At 32.2% G+C, this 21,563-nt stretch overlaps 3 protein-coding genes across 3 annotated transcripts; 1 reads left to right on the top strand and 2 right to left on the bottom strand.

Annotated features, from left to right (window-relative positions):
• Positions 1-853: 853 nt before the first annotated feature.
• Positions 854-1,820, bottom strand: LOC127136076 (uncharacterized). Its single transcript, XM_051062679.1, has 2 exons — positions 1,340-1,820; positions 854-1,197 (listed from the first exon to the last, which is right to left on the bottom strand). The coding sequence occupies exons 1-2, from the start codon at positions 1,818-1,820 to the stop codon at positions 854-856; spliced, it is 825 nt and encodes a 274-aa protein (XP_050918636.1).
• A 3,166-nt stretch (positions 1,821-4,986) lies between these two features.
• Positions 4,987-10,527, bottom strand: LOC127136075 (uncharacterized). Its single transcript, XM_051062678.1, has 6 exons — positions 10,362-10,527; positions 9,714-10,241; positions 9,490-9,626; positions 9,369-9,402; positions 8,733-8,887; positions 4,987-5,052 (listed from the first exon to the last, which is right to left on the bottom strand). The coding sequence occupies exons 1-6, from the start codon at positions 10,525-10,527 to the stop codon at positions 4,987-4,989; spliced, it is 1,086 nt and encodes a 361-aa protein (XP_050918635.1).
• A 1,582-nt stretch (positions 10,528-12,109) lies between these two features.
• On the top strand, positions 12,110-13,145 carry LOC127136073 (50S ribosomal protein L16, chloroplastic). The gene is made up of 2 exons (XM_051062676.1): positions 12,110-12,250; positions 12,918-13,145. The coding sequence occupies exons 1-2, from the start codon at positions 12,110-12,112 to the stop codon at positions 13,143-13,145; spliced, it is 369 nt and encodes a 122-aa protein (XP_050918633.1).
• Positions 13,146-21,563: the final 8,418 nt, after the last annotated feature.

The following is a 21,563-nucleotide window of genomic DNA, read 5'->3' as shown; positions in this document are numbered from 1 at the left end:
AAATGGCATTCTTCTATAAGCGAAAATACCATAGGGGCATGTGAATGCAGTCTTCTCTTGATCCTCAGGGGCAACCACAATCTGGTTGTACCCCAAGTACCCATCTAGGAAACAATAGTAATCGTGTCCAGCTAACCTTTCCAGCATTTGATCAATGAATGGTAACGGGAAATGGTCCTTTCGTGTTGCCATGTTTAGTCTTCTGTAATCTATGCACACCCTCCAACCTGTAACAGTTCAGGTTGGAATTAACTCATTCTTCTCATTTTTTTATCACCGTAGTGCCCCCTTTTTTTGGTACCACATGGACTGGACTTGCCCAAGAACTATCGGAAATAGGATAAATTAAGCCAGCATCCAACAATTTTACAACTTCTTTGCATACCACTTCTTTCATGGTTGGGTTAAGTCTTCGTTGTGGTTGCACCACTAGTTTGTGATCATCTTCCATTAAGATTTTGTGCATGCAAATGGTCGGGGTTATACCTTTTAAGTCCTCAATTGCCCATCCGATCGCGCCTTTGTATTTTTTTAGCACTTGAATGAGTTCTGCTTCTTGGACACTTTGTAGACTGGCATTGACAATAGCTATGCATTTCTTTTCAGTGTCCAGAAATACATACTTCAAATTTGTTGGTAACTGCTTTAGATTTACACCTGTTTTTGGTTCTTCAGTGAAATCTAATGGTGGTGGGGGTCTTAAATCTTCCCACCAGTGTGGTCTAGATCTAATCCATTCAGGTTGTTTTTCCATCATTGTAAGCACCTCAGACTCTCCTTCATCTTCATCACTTTCAAAAGTTGATAGACTTAAGACCCGTTCTAGTGGTGACTGAGGTCTATGCCTTTCATTTTATTGAGCAATTACTTGATCTATTATCTCTATAGTGTGGCTTGTGCCAATATTATCTTTGTATTGCATTGTGTTCCTCACATCTATTTTTAACTCTTCATCATAGACTTTGAGGGTCAGAGTTCCTTCCTCGATGTCTATCATGCACCGTCCTGTTTCTAAGAAAGGTCTGCCCATTATGAGAGGAATTTCCTCATCTTCAGGCATTTCCAGAATGACGAAGTCAACTGGGAAAACAAACTTGTCAATTTTCACAAGAACATCTTCCACAATCCCATAGGGTCGCCTCACAAAGCGATCCATAAACTGAAGTGTCATTCGAGTATCTTGAACAGTGCCGATGCCTAATTTTTTTATAGATGGACAGTGGCATCAAGCTTACACTTGCTCCTAAGTCAATCAGAGCCTTCTTGAAATTTCTATCACCAATAGTGCATGGAATAGTAACCGATCCCGTGTCTTTCTTTTTCACTAGGATTTTCATGCCTTGGAGAATGGCACTGCATGTTTCAGTTAGGATGATCGGGTCTATATCAGTGGAATGCTTCTTGGAGATGATGTCTTTTATGAATTTGGCATATATTGACATTTGTTCTAATGCCTCAGAAAAAGGGATGTTTATTTCCAGTTTTTTGAACATTTCCAAGAACCTCTCAAATTTTTTCTCATGTTGATCTTTCTTTTTCTGTCTTGGAGGGTAAAGGAGTTTGATGACTGGTTTTGAAACCTTCTCTTTCTCCTTGACAGGTGGTAGTATCACTTCATCATCTTGGTCCTTGGTTTCCTTGATTTCTAAATCCACTTCTAACAATCCATCTTTTTCAACACTGTTTTCCTCCGTTGACTTTCCACTTTGGGTTACGATAACGTTAACAATGTTATGTTCCAGCGGATTTGTTACCGTACCACTAGGTAGGGTGCCTGGGGCTTGAGAATATGAAGCTAACTGTTGTGCTATCTGACCCATTTGGACTTCGAGATTTTTAATAGAGGTTGTGGTGTTTTTCTGATTAGTCTTGGTTTCTTCTTGAATTTGCATGTTGTTGGCTGCTAATTTATCAATGGAGATTTCCCATTCAGCCTTTTTAGGTGTCTGTTGTTGCTACTGTTGTTGATACTGAGTCTAATATTGCCCTGTACCTTGTTACGGAACATTCCCTCTCTGATCTTTCCAGGAAAAATTTGGATGATTCTTCCAACCTGGGTTGTAAGTGTTATAGTAGGGATTATTTTGCTTCAAGAATTTGATCTCTTCAATTTGTTGTGGAGTAGAAAAGCAATAGAACGTGTGATGAGGTCCATTACAGATTTCACAAGTGCTAGCCTGAGTTGGCTGGACCTGCGCTATCTGTTGAGTACCTATATCCATAGCTTTCATCTTCTTGTCTACTTCGGCAGCAACTGTGTCTTCCAGACAGATTTTATTTGTTTCTAATTTTAGATCAATCACCCCCTCTGGCTGACTAGTACATCTGTCGTATAATTCTAGATGTTCATTGGCAGCTATTGCTTCAACAATCCTCTTAATACCAGTGGCTGTTCAGAAATTTGTTGAGCCACCAGCTGCTGTATCAATCAACTGCTTTGTTTTTATTTTCAGCCCATTAACGAACATCTGCATTTGTTCGGTCTGATCCATGTTGTGAGTTGGACACGCTACTAAGACCCTTTTGAATCTTTTGTAAGCGTCTCCCAATGATTCACCATCCTTTTGTTTGAAATTAAGAATTTCATACCTTTATCTCAGGAATACTGATGCTGGAAAGTACTCATTTAAGAATGCAGTTTCCATCTCTTCCCATGATGTGATACTGCCGACAGGAAGAGAATAGAACCATTCTTCCGCATCTTCAGCTAAAGTGAACGGGAACATTCTCAATTTTTTTGCTTCATTAGTATGACCATCAATTTTCAGCGTGGTGCTCATGGTCAGAAATCTTTGTAGGTGTTTGTTGGCATCTTCGTTAACCTTTCTGGTGAAAGGTTTTCTTTCCAATTGATTGATTGTGCTAGGATGTAGTTGAAAATTTGTCACATTCACCGGTTGGTTGACAATGGTCAATCGTCTACCCGGTGCGTTTGCACCTCCATAGTCACCCAAAAGTCTTTCCGGAGGTGGAAGAGATGGAATTGGAGGAACTCTAGCCATTGGTTCTTTGACTTTTGAGTGATCAGAGGTACTTTCTTCTTTGGAATCCCCTTTTTGATTTTTGCGTCTTCGGTGAAGGGTTCTCTCGATCTCTGCGTCAAAAAGAAATTCAGCTGAAGGTTCTCCTCGCATACACAAATTAGTAAATTATAAATGACATGACAGAAAAATAAATTTATTACAGAGCAACAAAATTTTAATTGAATTTAAAACTTAAACTCTATATTTTGGAAGTCCTTAACAATGGCGCCAAAAACTTGATCGGGAAAATAGCAAGTGTACTATTTTGCCTTTTATAGTAATAATGGGGAAATTCCCCGAATGTCGATCTCAAGGACTGCAAATCAATATCGAGTTTAAATTATCATTCAATTAAACAAAAAATATTAATTTGGTTTTTAGGTGTAAAAATATAAGATTAAAGATAAAAGCAAATAAGGATGAAAATAAAGGTTTACAGGAAAAAATGAACAATACCAGAGAAGGTGTATGATTTATCCCTGTAACAACTTTGAGTTACTATTGCATCAACAAATATCAATTACTATCAGTTCTCAAGGTTATTTTCTCTCAAGTCCTTGGTGAGAAAACCTTTAATCAATCTACCCTAATTTCTATGTCCATAGGCAATTAAGGTGACGTTAAGCTTTATAATATCAAGAATACTCTGGTTCATATAGGGTATCCCTAGTCCTAGATGATATCTAATGTAGAGTAACCTTATGAAAACTTTACCAATGACGGTCCAGTCTAATTGATAACCACAAATCAATCTCGATTGGTCCGAAAGAGACAACAATAAACACATCAAAAGGTTACCGTAAAAATAATATTATAAATGCAAATGTAAACTCAAATTCGTTACAATTCTAAATCAAAGACACCCCCTAGCATTGGGGGGTTTAGCTACTCATATTGTTTAAAACAAATACAAGATAAAAATTACATATTACAAGTAATAGGATGACTTTGATCTTCAATCGCTCCCGCTCATGAAAACCTTCAGCTCTCCGAATGCCTTACTCTCTATAATACTTGATTGCTTCACAATACTGTATTTTCCGTATTCCAAGATGATTTTTCCTTAGGCAGAAGATCCTCTTTTATAGTGAAAATTCCAAGCAGCAATTGGACATGTCCAAAAATATCTTTGAAAAAGCCCGACGAACAAAAGCCCGAGAAAAAGGAAATTTTGGGCTTGGGCACGGCCCGTGTCAGGCCTCATGTACCGGGGTTTTTTGCTCCTTTGCTTGCTGGAATCTCGCATTGTCTCGTTCTGAGTTCCCTAGTTCTTCTACCTGGACCTTTCGGACAAAAATACAGATATCCCACGCATAAAATCACGAAAATAGAATTAAAATAGAACAATGAATGGAAATGCTTAAATATAATACTGGAAGTAAAATTGACTCGAAAAGTATCAAAAATGCTTGCACAGTGTTTCAAAAGTCTCGGTTTCTTGTCAGATCAGTAACGAAAACTTAATACAAATGGTGACTGATCATGACTTATTTGAGTTGGTGAACTCAACTGTACATGTTTACATACAATGCGAAATTTCTACAAAAAACCGTAGAATTAATTACTATAAAAAACCTATTCATCGCCTCCCATTATCTGGATATAAAGAACTGCCGAAAATATAAAATCAAAATAAGGATCTATGTGGTGATATAATTATAACAATTGAAATAAATAAAAAATCAGATTATTAGTTGTAAAGCAATAAGAATATATAGATAAATGAAGGGGGTGAAAGAAAGATATAAAAAGGATATCAATCATATATTATTCTACTATGTAAATGTTTATGGGTAATCTCATAAAAACTAATGTAATAAAGTATCAATATTCAAAACTTATCCATATTTTGTTGAATATATTCGTAGAATAAACAAATCAAGAGGCACAAATCTAGAAAATTGAGAAGGTTGATTCAACAAAAAAGAATAAAATAAGAAATTTTCAAAAAAAAATTATCTTATTAAAGAGGCTCCATATTAGAATTTAAACCTAACCATAAATCGAAAAGCGACGGGAACGACGGAACCTGTCAATACAAAATATTCTATTAAAATTAGAAATTTTAATAATTTATTATATGGGATGGAGGAAGGAACTAAGAATTCATTGTTTTTTAAGGAGTTGCGGACTAACCCAACATTACATCTTCAGTTTTTAAATCAGAGAGTCAATTTTCGCACGCGAAAATCTGGATTTTTTAGAATTGATAAATTTTTGCCAATCACTATTTATGAAATATATATATTTTATATTCAATTCAATATATTCAAAATAAAAATTAGATTTCTATTTGTATACAAAAATTGAATTCTAATTCAATATAAGATTATTTATATAGTTTCGAATAGGTCATTCATTCATTTTCTTTCTATCTTTTTTTTTTATTTTTAGAATATTCTATATTATATATTGAGGTTGCCACTATCCTAATTACAATCATATTTTTTATACATATATAGAGTATTAGTCTATTCTCATATTCAATACTAGTCATTTTATTGAATCAAAAAATAAAAAATAAAAAAACAGGAGCACGTTGATTATATGAAAAGTAAAGAGGAAAAATCTATCGAGGGTAAAGATACTATCGCTAATATACTACCTTGATACACAATACTGACATGAATTGAAAAAGAATGGTTCAATTACCACTTACCAATATCACCGAAAACATTGTAAAAATTCTTTTACGAGAGAGTTTTGTTAAAAAAGTCATAAAACTTCGAGAAATCAATAAATACTTTTTAGTTTTAACTCTAAGGTATAAAAGTTTTTTAAATTTAAAAAGGATTAGTACACCTGGACTACGAATCTATTCTAACTATCCAAAAATTCCAAAAGTTTTAGGAGGGATGAGGATTGTAATTCTTTCTACTTCTTTGGATAAATGACAGATCGAGAGGCTCGATTAGAAAGAATTGGGATGAGGTTGTAGTTTTATAAAGTAAAATGTTTAATATTGTTGTTGTTGTTGTTGAAATTTAGTATTTAACGACTATGTTGAGATTTAATGTTTAAAGATTCCATGAATTTTGTTATTGTTGTTATTGTTGTTGTTGTTTTTGTTGTTTAGATTTAATGTTTAAGAATTCTATTGATTTTGTTTTTGTTTTTGTTATTGGTGTTATTGATGACGATGATGAAGATTTAGAATTTGTCAACAAATTTTATTCTTTCTAGATTAAAACGAAAAAAATAGGTTAATTTTTTTTTATAAAAAGAACATTACCACTTGATTATTGTTAAAAACCGAGTTAAAAAGTAGCGCAATTTTAAAAATCACAAAAATGCAGTTCATAGGATTCGAACCCATGACCAATGCCACTTTTCCCTTCGATACTTCAAAAAATGATGGGTAAAATGACAGGTTTTCATGTCATCCTTCATTACCTCACTGTGTAACCAAAGTTATATCGCCTTCACATTCGAGGTGAAATATGACTATTTATAGTAGTGAGTACTTAATGATGAGTGTTGTAAGCACAAGAGTGTTTCTTAAAAATTTGAATTTTGATTCTTCCACATAAGTATAAAACACTCTTAAAATTATTCATAGAGATTTTTCCAAGATCAAACCAGAAATACTGAACATACGTATCATGGAAGATGAAACACCAAATAAATATGAAGGTCATATTTATAGATGATGGTCAAACAATAGAATTCTTAAAGATTATGTTAAAAAATTAGGTAAAATTACACCACGGATCCTTTAGGTTATTTTATCGTAACAAATTGGTCATTTAAGATTATTTTACTACAAATCAGTACTTTAAGTTAACTATCGCGTGTACCGTTACTCTTTTTTATAAATTTCATTCCAAAAACAATTATGTCGCCCTAACATTGATGATATGGTACTAACAGTGCTGACATTAAATGAAATAGTAAACCCCAAATATGAGGCTCCCTAATAAAACTTTGACACATAACTTTTGAAGAGAGATGGAAAAAAAGTTGGAAAATTATGAATTTCCATCATTATTCTATTATTCTTCTCTCATTTTTCTTCCATGACTTTTTATCTTTCAAGAGCTTCACTGATAACTCTTCTTCTTTTTGTGGTTTTTTTTGCCCCTTTTACATGTCCCCAGCTAATGGAGGATTGACAATCTTCTTCTGTTGATGACAGGATGGTTATAATTATTCACTTTAGAATAAATTGTAGAATAATTTGATAAACCAGATAGTTTTTTACATTAAAATTTGGAAATAAACATTTCTAGTGACCAAGTAAGAACTATCAATGAATTTAACAATCTCATTTGTTACTAAGTACAAAAAGTATTTTTGTGTTGCATTAAAATAAACCTGCAAATAAGTCATATATGGACTTGGATTCATAACTCTCAAAGCTCTATAAACTTCAAATGGATCATCTAAGGTTCTTCGTTCAAATCTCTGAATAATCTTGAGCCGTATTATATATGTAATGGATTCCGAATCAGTGCTAAGTATTTATTTCTTCCCGTAACAGTCATTTCATGATATTTGACCGTTACATGACAATTATATCTTTGCAATAGTATTGTGCATACAAAATAATAGATACCTTCTCCACGTGATCAAACACAATCACAGTCTCATAAAGGCCCAGATGGATGTCTGCGAGGCTCCTTTCATCCTTTGGGCCAAAATAATGTTTCTATTAGACATTTCTATTCTTTGATGACGAAGAACAGTAGCTATGGATCTGCTTCATCTCTGGGTTCTATTGTGTGTAACGGAGATACAAGAAGTAGATTGTATGCATGGTTTTAAATTGCGGTTGCGGTCAATAATTGCGACGTAAAATAGTTTTATACGCACATTAAATATAAAAAAATTATAAAATTATTGCAATTATTTATGTTTCTTGTATTTATAATTGTGGATTAGTTTTAATTCACTTTTAAACTATTGTATCATATTTATGTATAATTTAAGTTGAATTCTAATGAAACAAACATTATCATAAATAATAATGTAAGTTTAATCAAATATAAGCACATAATATAAGTTATAATTAATTTAAAATAAAAAGGACTACAGACAAAAATGTATTAATTTCCTATATTGCAATCTTGATGGTGAAAAACAACATCATTTTGTCACATAAAGATGTCCACGCAAAAAAATGATGAAACTCCTAATTAGTATCTTTAAATTACATCTAATATTAAGACTTTTCACACATAGAGTTAACTAAATATAAATTCAAATGTTTTCAAATATAACTTACATATCTCTTTCTACCACATAGTGGAATTGCGTGAAGGAGCATAACTTGTATTTTCATTCTGACTATCATCTTGTGTAGCTCCTTGTCCAAAGACATAACCAAAAAAATCACCACTTGATTGTTGATGATAAGAATTGTGATAATTCGTTGATTGTTGGTAGCACGGAGGAGCTTGATCACTAGGATATTGGTTATAATAGTTGAAATGTGAATATTGGTAAACAAGTGAATAAGATTCTTAACTACTTAGTGATGAATCATCAATCCCAAAATCACTAAAATTATGAGCAATATTAGAAGAGGAAGAATCTTCAGGTGGAACATTTTGTTTCCTTTCCCCTTTCTTCCAGATTGTGACACATTTCCTCTTGTCTCAATTAACAAGTTGTCAGAACGATCCATATCAGTCAAGTTCCTATAACGCCTATAATTTAGTGGTGTTTCATGATATGGATCAAATTCATCATCTTCTCCTTCATCATTACCACCTCCACTTCCACCTTCACCTTCATTATCCACTTCATTACTACCCCATCATCACTATTACTGCTTGGTGGACTTAAACCACCACCACCACTTTCATTAATTTCACTATTATCATCAACATTTTCATCATTTGTATCAATTATTGGCAACCATTCTGCATTTTTTGAACTCCATCCAATAATGAATTTTCCCTCTTTTCTATCCAATGAGATAACGAATCTTCTTGAAATATATAGTCAAGATTTATCAGATCAAAATTTGCTTCTATCTCTTCTTGAATCTTCCTTAATTTATCCCTCATTCTCAACTTCATATTGTAATGTGTGAAGATAAGCTTATGCAATTTTTTGTATTTCAATCTGTTTCTTGTCTTTGTGCGGATATAGCTAAATGTACTCCAAATTCTCTCACAGTTTGTGGCAAAGGTTGTTTGACTAACAACTTTCATAGCCGAACGTTGAAGTTCAGGAGCACATGAACCATGGTATTTCCACCATTGGGCTTTTCAAAGAAGAAGAAAAAAATAACATTATTGATTATATTAAAAAAATAAAGTATATTTATAAAAAATTATTAAAAAATTTGTATTTTAACTACATCCATTTTAGACCAGGATTTCTGAGCTAGAGGTGTACCAAAAGTTTCACTCTTTTCTCTAAAAAGTGTTAGCTAGGTAATATAACAAAACATATAAGTACATAAATAAATTTCTTAATAAATAATTTATCAAATGAAAATATAATATCCATTAGTTACTTGGTTTAAAGCTTTGATTTGATCATCCATGTTTTTTTCTATCTTCATGATTACATTAGTTGTTCCATTAAATATTTCTTTATACACAACTTTTCCACGTTCAATTCCATATTGAAATTGCGGATTAAGAAAATAACCTTGAAGTGAAAATCAGTTATTAAGGATTTGAAATTATAAATTTAAATTTCATGACAAAATTAAAATTATAGAATATATTCACATACTAGTAGAATGAAGATCAAAATGCATGAATTTCCAACGCTTGTCAATGATATCATTATATTTGGAATGATAACGAGAATTTTGTTGAATTGCTTGTTTTGCTCGATGAATGGCATCATATATAAAACCAGTTGTTGGTTTCTCATAACCATCAACTAGTCTCAAAACTTTTACAATTGGCTCAAATACTTTCAATATATCATTAGCCTTACTCCAAAAGTCCCTACTCATAACAATTTTCCTTGCCTCATATCCCGGTCCTTTCTTTTCTTTACGATATTTTGTTTTTCTAAATTCTTCAGAATTGAACATATTTTCAAGATCTTCCTTTCGTCTCACAATTGCTTGAAGTTGTAGAAATTGTGTTGCAAATCGGGTAACACTAGGACGAACAATATCTCTACCATCTGTATATTTTTTTATAAGACTCACAATATATGTGTGGTTATAGATTAAGGTTGTCACCATTTTTTCTTCACTTAATAAATTATGTATGCTTTTCTTTTTTCCTATATCCTCCAAGCAAAGATCTAAACAATGAGATGCACAAGAAGACAAGTATAAATATGGCCTTTTCTCCATAAGCTTTTGACCGACTGCTTTTAATGCAACTTCATTGTCTATTACCACTTGAACTACATATTATTCACCCACTTCTTCCATAACTTTATCCAATAATTGAAAGTAGTAGTCAGTGTTTCTACTATCAACATCAGAAGCATCAACAGATTTCCAAAATACAGTACCTTTATGACAATATACCAAGAAATTCATAATATGAGTATGATTGATATTGTCTGTCCAACCATCACACATTGTTGTTGCTCCTCTTTCTTGCCAAGTTTTTTTCATACTATTTATCCACTCCAACATTTCCTTATATTCAGCTTCTAAGTAAACATTTAAGATTTCATATGGAGTTGGGCATTTGGCTTTTCCCACTTAAGAAGCAGTATAAATCAAATTATACAACCAAGGAGGATTAGATAAGTTCATAGGAAAACGCTCGTAAATTATAAGTTTACTTACAGCCTCTCCAAATCTTTTTCTCCAAGTCTTCAAAAATCCTTTATCAGCTCTTGGTTGCTTCATACTTTGACTTCTAACAAGATCAATATTAGTATATCTCAAAGAAAAAGAGATGTCTTCTGGCCTTTCAGCCCCACTAACACTGACACGAGAGCTTCCATCATGTTGATATGCATTTTCAGAAGCTCTTGTTTCTCATCTGAACTGTTGCATATTTTCCCATTCTCAGTTTGATTGAAGACTTTCTTGTGTTGCATATCTCAATTGATAATCAATAAGAGTATTCACATCTTCATCTGCATCTTTATCATATCCTCTTAAACATTCTTCAAATTCTTATTTTCTTCTCTTAGAATCATTTCTTTTCTCTTTTGAATCAAGTAAAAGTTTCATAATATTTTCTCTAACCATAGTTGTTACTCTACCACAAGCTGCAACCTGTCTTTTCATGTGTGCTATATGTTGCTTCAGTCTTATAATTCCACCTTTTATTACTACATTACAAAGTTTGCGACGAACATTATTGCGATTTTCGGGTTTTGGTGTTCCAAAATACCATCCAATATCCTAAGTTAGAGCACCATCCAAACCTTTTGTAGGAAATTGTTCTCGTGGGTGCATTATTCAATAATACCTATTAATTGATTATATAAATAATTAGTTATAAATATAAAATTTAAATAAAATATAATATTCTCTTTAAATTTTAATTAATTAATTTAAATAAACAAAAAGTGTTTGTCAAAAAAATAAAATATTTATTTTAAGTATTGGATGAATAAAATTTAGTAATTTACTTTTTTTAATATTTACATAATTAACTACAAGACACAAGATTATAAATTCTTAAAAAAATTAAAATTATTCAAGCATCACAAAATCACAAACTTTAGCTAAAATTAATTCATTAAAAATTTATTCCCTCTATAGATTCTCTTCCATTTATTCACCAATACTATTTAAAAATGTAACTAATAAAATTTATTCCCTCTCATTTATTCACTAAAATTTATTCTCTCTAGTTTCCCTCTCTAAATTCCCTCCCACTCATTCACTAAAATTTTAGCTAAAATTTTAAATAATAAATAAAAAATACAAGTGATAAAGTCAATAAAATAAAATAAATAACATAATGATAAAGTTTACTGCTCCACTCTCTCACTCCACCAATACTTTGCCATGCCCACACAATACAACAATAATAAAGTAATTTTTTTTTCTATTTCTCTCTCACGGTCTCACACTCTTGTAATAGAAATGGAAAAAACCAGTCACCACATATCTATTACAATGGATGAAATTGAGTGAAGAATATACTAAAAGAAAATCTACCACAAATATACTACAATGATAAACTACTACAAAGAATATGAGTGAAGTGAGAGAGTGGAGTAGAGTTCAAAGTTCATACCTTAAAATTGATGAAATTGGAGAAGAAAATGTGAGTTTTTCCTGTTCTGCTTCACAAAATGCAACAAAGAGAGAAGAAGATGAGCATGAAGTCTTTAAGGTATGAGTTAGTGAATGTAAAATTATTGAAGCAAATACAATATAAATAAAACTACTTCTTGCATTTGGAATCTTAATGGAGCAGATAGAATGACATAAAGTAATTAGTTTTTGTATTTGCAATCTTGATGTAGAAGAAATTTTGACATAAAGGTAAGGTTCCTGCTTTCTAGATTCATTTCCTGCATAAAAGATTCTGATTCTTTAGTTTTATTTTTAAATCAAAATTGAATTATGTATGAGAATCATGTGTTGCAGCCTATTATGGTAGAAACACGGTTCTGATGTGGTAATTACCGTTATGTTGCGGTAAAGTTGCAGCAATGATGCGGTTGTTCTGTGTGATTTTCATTCACACCGCAATTGTAGTCTGTTGCCGATGCGTTGCAGGACGCAACCGCAATATTACGGCCGTATCAAGTGACGCGGTACACAATTTTAAACCATGATTGTATGAGTGAATGAATGAAGATGGATTTTTTGATTCACGAATAATTATGCATAAATTGCATTCGCCTTATCCTGCATTTGTTTCATATGATTTGTAAAATTCTGAACCCATTAAAGAACAATGAGAGAGAATTTTCCAACTATTTGTAAATTTGAATTTGATGCAATCTATAAGATGTTCTAATTCTTTACATGTATGGCTAAAATTTGCTCTTCAGGCACTTGAGTCCGCTTGGATCACATCTAGACAACTAGAAGCGGGTCGACGAGAAATGTCACAAAATGTTTTCCGTGGTGGACAAATATGGGTACACATATTTCGAGAAAACCCTATTACAGTAAGACCTACCAAAACACGTATGGGTTCGGGAAAAGGATTGCCCGAATATTGGGTAGCTGTCGTTAAACCCGCCAAAATACTTTATGAAGTGAGAGGAGTCCCATAAAATATAGCTAGAAAGTCAATTTCAATAGAGGCATCCAAAATTGTTATACGAACTCAATTTATTCTTTCCAAATAATCACTATAACGAAAGAGGTCTTTAGTATGAAAAAGGAAATTCTCCTTTTTTTTTATGGCATAGAATATTATTTTTACTTCAACTTTTTGACTCAAAGATAAGAAAAAAGGATATGATTCAACATCAAACCTATTAAAATGTAGCCGATAATAATGGAGCGCGCAAATTGATTTGTATTCGAATCATAGGAGCTAGTAATCGAATATATGCTTATATAGATGACATTGTTTTTGCTGTAATGAAAAAATTCATCTTTAGAAAGATCTCAAGTCATTAAAGTTGTAATTGTACGTACTTGTAAGGAAGTAAAACGACGTAATAGTATAATAATAAAGTATGATGATAATGCATCGATTCTTATTGATAAAGAAGGAAATCCAAAAGGAACTCGAATTTTTTCCGTAATAGCCCGAGAATTGAGATAGTAAAATTTCACTAAAATAATTTCATTAGCACCTGAGGTATTATAATAAGAGATCGTGATATAGATATATTATTTATGATTTGAATGAATAGGAGGGAAATAGATGATAATACGAATGAAATATATATATTATATATTCAATTCAATATATTCAAAATAAAAATTAGAATTCTATTTGTATAAAAAAATTGAATTCTAATTCAAAATAAGATTATTTGTATAGTTTCGAATAGGTCATTCGTTCATTTTCTTTTTATTTTATTTTTTTAGTTTTAAAATATTCTATATTATATATTGAGATTGTCATTATCCTAATTACAATCAAATTTTCTATAAATATATAGAGTATTATTCTATTCTCATATTCAATATTAGTCATTTTATTGAATAAAAGAATAAAATATAAAACAAACGTGAGCACGTTGATTATATGGAAAGTAAGGAGGAAAAATATATCGTAGGTAAAGATATTATCGCTAATATACTACCTTAATGCACAATACTGACATGATTAGAAAAAGAATTGTTTAATTACGGCTTATTGATATCACCGAAAACATTGTAAAAATTCTTTTACGAGAGAGTTTTGTTGAAAACGTCAGAAAACATCGAGAAATCAACAAATAATTTTTTGTTTTAACTCTAAGGTATAAGAGTTTTTTAAATTTAAAAAGGATTAGTACATGTGGTCTTCGGATCTATTCTAACTGTCCAAAAATTCCAAAAAAATTAGGAGGGATGTGGATTGTAATTCTTTCTACTTCTAGGGATATAATGACAGATCGAGAGGCACGATTAGAAAGAATTGGGCGGGGTTTATGATATATATGGTAATCATCATTCTTTTATCGATATCTGAATTCTCTTAAAAATGGATATCTTAATTATCGGAAGAACTTAGCGAAGATATTATGATGATGAAGGAAATAGAGAAAACATATATTGTAGTATTAAAGATTAAATTCATCAACAACGTATGATCATTACGATAAACATATGATAATTACGCTTCAACCATATTATTCTATTTAACCTCTTACGAATTAGACTAATGAAGAATGCGGAAAACCAAGGGATAAAGTATTTAGAGGACACGTCTTCAAATTTCAGCAACTTTTATTTTTTAGTTTTTTTTATAAAAAAATTCTGACCTAAGACCTCGGTTTTGTTGAAAATCGAGAGATAAAGTACTGTATTATTTTTCTTTATTTAGGACCAATTTGATGAAGAAATTAAGTAGAAAATCATTGTTATCCATTTATAAAGTAACAATGGCCAAAACATTACAAAATCATCAATCCACGTGAAATATTAGTATCCGCAAGAAACTCTCGTTAGCCCATCAAAATGTGAATACATAATTATTCATCTTGGATGCAAAGTGATGAAATTTAAATTTAATTTATTGAAAACAACGATAATGAAAGCAAGAGAAGGAAAATATTTCATCGTTTGTTTCTTAACATAATCTTTTCTCTACTGATTTTTGTTATAAATGTTTAATGTTAGTTAGAAAAACATGAAAATAACTTAATAATGTTAGTTGTAGTTTTATAAAGTAAAATGTTTAATATTGTTGTTGTTATTGTTGAAATTTAGTATTTAACGATTTTATTGATTTTGTTTATTTGTTGTTGTTGTTGTTTTTGTTGTAGAGATTTAATGTTTAAGAATTCTATTGATTTTATTTTTATTGTTGTTATTGGTGTTGTTGCTGATTATTAGATTTAATTATTAGATTTAATTCATATTTAAGTTTGTTAGTTATTAGATTTAAATATTAGATTTGATTCATATTTAAGTTTGTTAGATATTAGATTTAAATATTAGATTTGATTCATATTTAAGTTTGTTAGAGGCTTATAAATAGGGTGTCAATCATTGTAACTTTTAATCCTTTTTGTAGCCATCATTCTCTGAATAAGAATATTTCCATTCATCATATATTCTACCTTTGCACCAACAATTGGTATCAGAGCCTGGTTCGGATTCATTGGGAAACACGGGAAACACGAGTGAACGTGAGGTCTTGTGTGTTTGATTTTGATTCTTAGATTCGTGTTGAATCTTGAACAAAATCTGATCAGAATTTTAATTCTGTGGGTTGGGAAACACTGTGTGAGAAATCTGAGTGTACTGTGCAAGGTAGAAAGATGAACGGAAACGGCAACATGAACACCAAACTTCCAGTATTTGACGGTAAAAACTGGAATCGTTGGATGATCCAAATGCGTGTACTGTTCGGTGCTCAAGATGTTCTAGATCTTGTCACTGATGGTTATATTCCGGTAGCAGCAGATGCAACGGATGAACAGAAAAACGCGCAGAAGGAAGTAAGGAAGAAGGATCAGAAAGCATTGTTCTTCATTCATCAATGTGTTGATGTAAATGTGTTTGAGAAGATTGCAGATTCAACGACAGCAAAGGCTGCGTGGGACACACTGGTTAGATGTTATGGTGGTGACGCATCAGTGAAGAAGGTGAAGCTTCAGTCCTTGAGAAAGCAATATGAAAATCTCAACATGAAGAATAATGAGAAAGTTTCTGAATACATCTCCAGAGTGATTCTGATCACTAATGAGATGAAAGCGTGTGGAGAAACTCTTTCTGAAGAAACAATCATGGAGAAGGTATTGAGATCCCTTACCTGTCAATTTGATTACATTGTGGTAGCAATAGAACATTCCAAAGATCTGAGCACCATGAGAATTGAAGAGCTGCAGAGCAGTCTAGAAGCGCAAGAGTTGCGTTTAACTGAGAGAACTTCTGAAAGGGAAGTAGAGCAGCAGGCTCTGAAAGCAACTTCTGATAGGAGGTATCAGAAGCAGTCAGAAGCCAGGAGAAGATCTGATGGTGGTCAGAAGTCAGAAAGCTCAACCTCTGATAGACAAAAGAATGCTCAGAAGGGAAAAGAGAAGTATGACAAGAAGAAAATCCAATGTTACTGCTGTAAGAAGTTCGGTCATTTTGCTAGAGACTGTTGGTCAAACAAGGAGAGAAAATCAGAAGAAGCAAATATAGCCAGAAGTTCTGATGACGAATCTGTGCTATTGATGGCCTCTGAATCTGATGATATGGATCTGATAGACTGGTGGTATATGGACACTGGCTGTTCAAATCATCTTACTGGAAACAAGAAATGGCTGGTTGACTTTGACTCTGAAAAGAGAACAAAGATCAGATGTGCTGATGACAAATATCTTAATGCAGAAGGTATGGGAAATGTCAGAGTGATTCTGAACAATGGGAAAACAGCATTGATTTAGAACGTGTGGTATGTACCTGGCATCAGAAGCAATCTGATGAGTGTGGGACAATTAATTGAGAAAGGTTTCTCAGTTACCATGAAGGACAATCTTCTGAAGCTGTATGACTGCAATCAGAAGTTGATTATGGAGTCAGAACAGGGAAGGAATAGAACATTCAAGGTGAATGTCAGAACTGCAGACTCAGAATGTCTTAGTGCAACAAGTGCTGAGAAGGAGAGTGAGCTGTGGCACAGAAGATTTGGTCACTTGAATTTCAGAAGCTTAAAACATCTGAATTCAAAGAAGTTGGTACATGGAATTCCTGTAATTAAGAAGCCTGAAAAGTCATGCAAAGTTTGCATGGAAGGAAAACAACCACGATTGCCATTTGCGTCAGAAACTGCTCCAAGAGCAAAACATGCCTTGGGAGTTGTACATTCTGATGTGTGTGGTCCATTTCCAGTAGCATCGATTGGAGGGAATAAATACTTTGTGTTATTTGTTGATGAATTCACAAGAATGACATGGGTATCCCTTATTAAGTTTAAACACGAGGTGTTTGATGAATTCAAGAAGTTCAGAATGAAGGCTGAGAATCAGAGTGGTCAGAAGTTGAAGATTCTTAGAACTGACGGTGGAGGTGAGTATAACTCCAAAGAGTTCCAGAAGTTCTGTGAGGAGAATGGAATTGAGCATGAGGTTACTGCTCCTTATACCCCTCAACACAATGGTCTTGCTGAAAGAAGAAACCGCACTTTGCTTGATATGGTGAGAAGCATGCTAAAGGAGAAGAAGCTTCCTCAGAAGCTCTGGGGAGAAGCTGTTGCCACTGCAACGTATGTACTCAACCGATGTCCTACGAAGAAGTTGAAGGAAATAGTTCCAATACAGAAGTGGACTGGAGATAAGCAAAGTGTTAGTCATCTGAAGGTGTTTGGTTCTGTTTGCTATAAACATGTTCCAGAAGCCAGAAGACAGAAGCTGGATGATAGAAGCAAAGTGATGATTCTGATAGGGTACCACAGTACAGGTGCATACAAGCTCTATTGTCCAGAAACCAATAAAATTGAATTCAGCAGAGATGTGATTGTGAAGGAATCAGAAGTTTGGAATTGGGATAAGTCTCAATCTGACTCTGATGTTAGAACCTCTGAAGAAAGGTCAGAGTTCAGAATTTCTGAGGCTGGAGTAAACTCTGATATTGATTCTGATTCTGATAGTGATTCTGACTCTGGAGAAGACTCAGAAGATGAAGGTGACTCTGATGATCCAGACTCTGATGACCCAGACTCTGATGGTAATCCAGATTCTGGTGGCAATTCAGACTCTGGAAATATGCCAGACCCTGAAGATGGTCAAAGCTCTGGAGGAAGTCAACCATCTGAAGGTAGAAACTCTGAAGTTGAAGACTCTGAACAAGTTCAGAGACCACAAAGAGTCAGAAACATCCCCAGAAGATATGCAGAATTTGACATGCTGCAAGACACTGAAGTAGACTCTGAAGGAGAAGTTATTCAGTGTGCCATGTTAGTAGACTCTGAACCCATAAGTACAGAAGAGGCTCTTAAGCAGAAGCTCTGGCTGAAGGCCATGAAAGAAGAACTTGATGCTATAGAGAGAAACAAGACTGGAAGTTCTGAACAAGAGATAGCCAAGTTCAAGAAAGTTCTGATGAATGAATTCGAAATGACTGATCTAGGCAAAATGACATACTTTCTAGGGATGGAGTTCAGATACTCTGAGAAAGGTATTATTTTGCATCAGCTCAAGTATGAATTAGAACTTCTGAAGAGATTTGATCTGAAGAATTGTAAGATTGTTGTTACTGCATGCCAAGCTGTGTGGATTCTGAATCTATTGCAGGATCTGAAGATTAAAGTAAACAAACCTCTGAAGCTGATGATTGACAACAAGTCTGCAAACAATCTTGCCAGAAACCCAGTGTTGCATGGGAGAAGCAAGCACATTGAGACCAAGTATCATTTTCTGAGACATCAAGTTCAGAGGGGAGTGTTAGAAGTTGTACACTGCAGCACTCAGAAGCAGTTGGCAGATGTTCTGACGAAAGCTATCAAGACTGATCAATTTCTCAGATTAAGGGATGGAATTGGTGTTACAAGTTTTGATGGAATATGAATTAAGGGATGGTATTAGATTTAATTATTAGATTTAATTCATATTTAAGTTTGTTAGATATTAGATTTAAATATTAGATTTGATTCATATTTAAGTTTGTTAGATATTAGATTTAAATATTAGATTTGATTCATATTTAAGTTTGTTAGAGGCTTATAAATAGGGTGTCAATCATTGTAACTTTTAATCCTTTTTGTAGCCATCATTCTCTGAATAAGAATATTTCCATTCATCATATATTCTACCTTTGCACCAACACTGATGAAGAAGATTTAGAATTTGTCAACAAATTTGATTCTTTGTAGATTAAAACGGAAAAAAATATATTAATTTTTTTTATAAACAGAACCCCTCGATTATTGTTAAAAACCGAGGTAAGAAGTAATGCAATTTTAAAAATCTCAAAAATGAAGTTAATGGGGATCGAACCCATGACCAGTGCAACTTTTCCCCAAGTCATTCAAAAATCAATGGGTAAAGTGACATGTTTTCAGGTCATCCTTCATTACCTTGCATGTGTGACCGAAGTTATATCTGTTTTGTGTTCGAGGTGAAATAGGGTTATTTGTAGTAGTGAATACTTAATGATGAGTGTTGTAAGCACAAGAGAGTATCTTAAAAATTTGAATTGTGATTCTTCCACAGAAGTATAGAACACTCTTAAAGTTATTCTTAGAGATTTTCCCAAGATCGAACAAGAAATAATGAACATACTTATCATGGAAGATGAAACACCAAATAAATATGAAGGTCGTCTTTATAGACATTGCTCAAAGAATAGAATTCTTAAAGATTATGTTAAAAAAAAAATTAGATAAAATTACGTCAGAGATCCTTTAAGTTATTTTATTGTAACAGATTAGTCATTTAAGATTATTTTGCTACAAGTCGGTACACTAAGTTAACTAGCGTGTGTACCGTTACTCATTTTTACAAATTTCATTCCAAAAAAGATTATGTGATCCTAACATTGATGATGTGACACTAACTGTGCTGACATTAAATGAAATAGTAAACTCAGGAATGTGTCTCCTATTACACATAGCTTTGAAGAGAGAGAGAAAAAAGTTAAAAAATTATGAACTTCCACCATTATTTTATTATTCTTCTCTCTGCTTCACTGATAACTCTTCATCTTTTTGTGGTTTGTTGCCCCTTTTACATGTCCCCAGCTAATGGAGGATTGACAATCTTCTTCTGTTGATGACAAGATCGTTATAACTATTCACGTTAGAATAAATAGTAGAATAATTTAGTAAACAAAATAATTTTTACATTAAAATTTGGAAATAAACATTTCAAGTGACCAAGTAAGAATTATCAATTAATTTAACGGTCTCATTTGTAATTTGGTTAACTTACTGTTTTTCATCTTGTAATTTGGCCACTAGTTTGTTTAATTGTTTGGTTCCGTCCTCCCAAGCACTCTCGGCCGAGGAGTATCGGTCAGAGTCCTCACCCAAAGAATCAGTTACGCTTTATGTTGGGTAGAACGCAAGTAACAAGTTGAATCAAAAGTGAAATATTAATTATGAATAAGGTCTTCATATCATATGGTATAATGAAATTGAATAATAATGAATAATCTTGAGCCGTATAACTTTATATGCAATGGATTCTTAATTAGTGCTAAGTATTTATTTCTTCCCCTAACAGTCATTTCATGATATCTGACCATTACATGACAATGTAAAGTTCTGAAGTCATGGAAGAACAATAAGAGACAAGAATAATAGAACTATGGTTGAAATTCAGAATTTTTCAACTTTTTTTTGTCTCTCTTCAAAAGCTAAGGCTTTGTTGATTCAATTTCAACTTTTTGTTTTTAAAAAGTGTTTTATAAATTAATTTTAAGAATTATTTTTAGGATAAAAACAAAATAAAAATTTATTTAGAAGTTTTGTTTTGTAAAATTATTTTTGAGATGATAAAAGAAAAAACTTGTTTGGTGGATTTGTTTTTAAAAAGTAATTCAAATATTATTTGATTTTTACTTTTAGAAATAGTGTGATTATAAGTAAATGATAAAATATTATCTATATTAAATAGTTATTAGAAAAAGTATAAAATTATTTTAGTAATTAATTAAATTAATTTTTTTTTAATTTAAAATTTTAAACAATTATTTTACAATTGAGAAAATGGATGATACAGTGTAAATTATTTTACACTTTCGATCAATAACGATTATATTCCGCTAAATCATATTAATTTTTTTAAATGATTTATATGATATAGCAAAATGATATATTTTTATTGAATGATCGTGTAAATTTTTTTTACTAGGTTAGTACATCTCCATTAATCTCTTTATAATTTATTGTAAAATACTATTTGTAAGTTAATTTTATTCCAATCATATCATTTTACTTGTGTTTTTGTTAATTTAATTTTCTTAAAAGAGATAAAATTTATAAATTATTATTTTACAAATTTACAAATTCTCATTTGTTTTCTATATGTTAAATAGTAATTTTACGGAATGTTCATGTAAAAAACATAAACAATCACATAATGAATACATAAAAGAATGAT

The sequence above is a fragment of the Lathyrus oleraceus genome, chromosome 4 (genome assembly GCF_024323335.1).
Source record: "Lathyrus oleraceus cultivar Zhongwan6 chromosome 4, CAAS_Psat_ZW6_1.0, whole genome shotgun sequence".
Classification (NCBI taxonomy): Eukaryota; Viridiplantae; Streptophyta; class Magnoliopsida; order Fabales; family Fabaceae; genus Lathyrus; species Lathyrus oleraceus.
The sequence above is the reverse complement of the archived record's forward strand: the minus strand, read 5'-3'. Positions and strand labels throughout refer to the sequence as shown.

What these genes read in the sequence shown, in the direction of transcription:
- LOC127136076 (XM_051062679.1), bottom strand. Translation starts at nt 1,820, where the DNA reads ATGGGTCAGATAGCACAACAGTTAGCTTCATATTCTCAAGCCCCAGGC. An exon ending in ATGCAGTGCCATTCTCCAAG is followed by an intron (nt 1,198 to 1,339) that starts GCATGAAAATCC and finishes TAAAAAAATTAG; the next exon opens with GCATCGGCACTGTTCAAGAT.
- LOC127136073 (XM_051062676.1), top strand. Translation starts at nt 12,110, where the DNA reads ATGAGTGAAGTGAGAGAGTGGAGTAGAGTTCAAAGTTCATACCTTAAA. An exon ending in ATGAGCATGAAGTCTTTAAG is followed by an intron (nt 12,251 to 12,917) that starts GTATGAGTTAGT and finishes TTTGCTCTTCAG; the next exon opens with GCACTTGAGTCCGCTTGGAT.
- LOC127136075 (XM_051062678.1), bottom strand. Translation starts at nt 10,527, where the DNA reads ATGTGTGATGGTTGGACAGACAATATCAATCATACTCATATTATGAAT. An exon ending in AAATCAAAGCTTTAAACCAA is followed by an intron (nt 9,403 to 9,489) that starts GTAACTAATGGA and finishes TATATTACCTAG; the next exon opens with CTAACACTTTTTAGAGAAAA. An exon ending in AGAAAAGAGTGAAACTTTTG is followed by an intron (nt 8,888 to 9,368) that starts GTACACCTCTAG and finishes CAAAAAATGCAG; the next exon opens with AATGGTTGCCAATAATTGAT.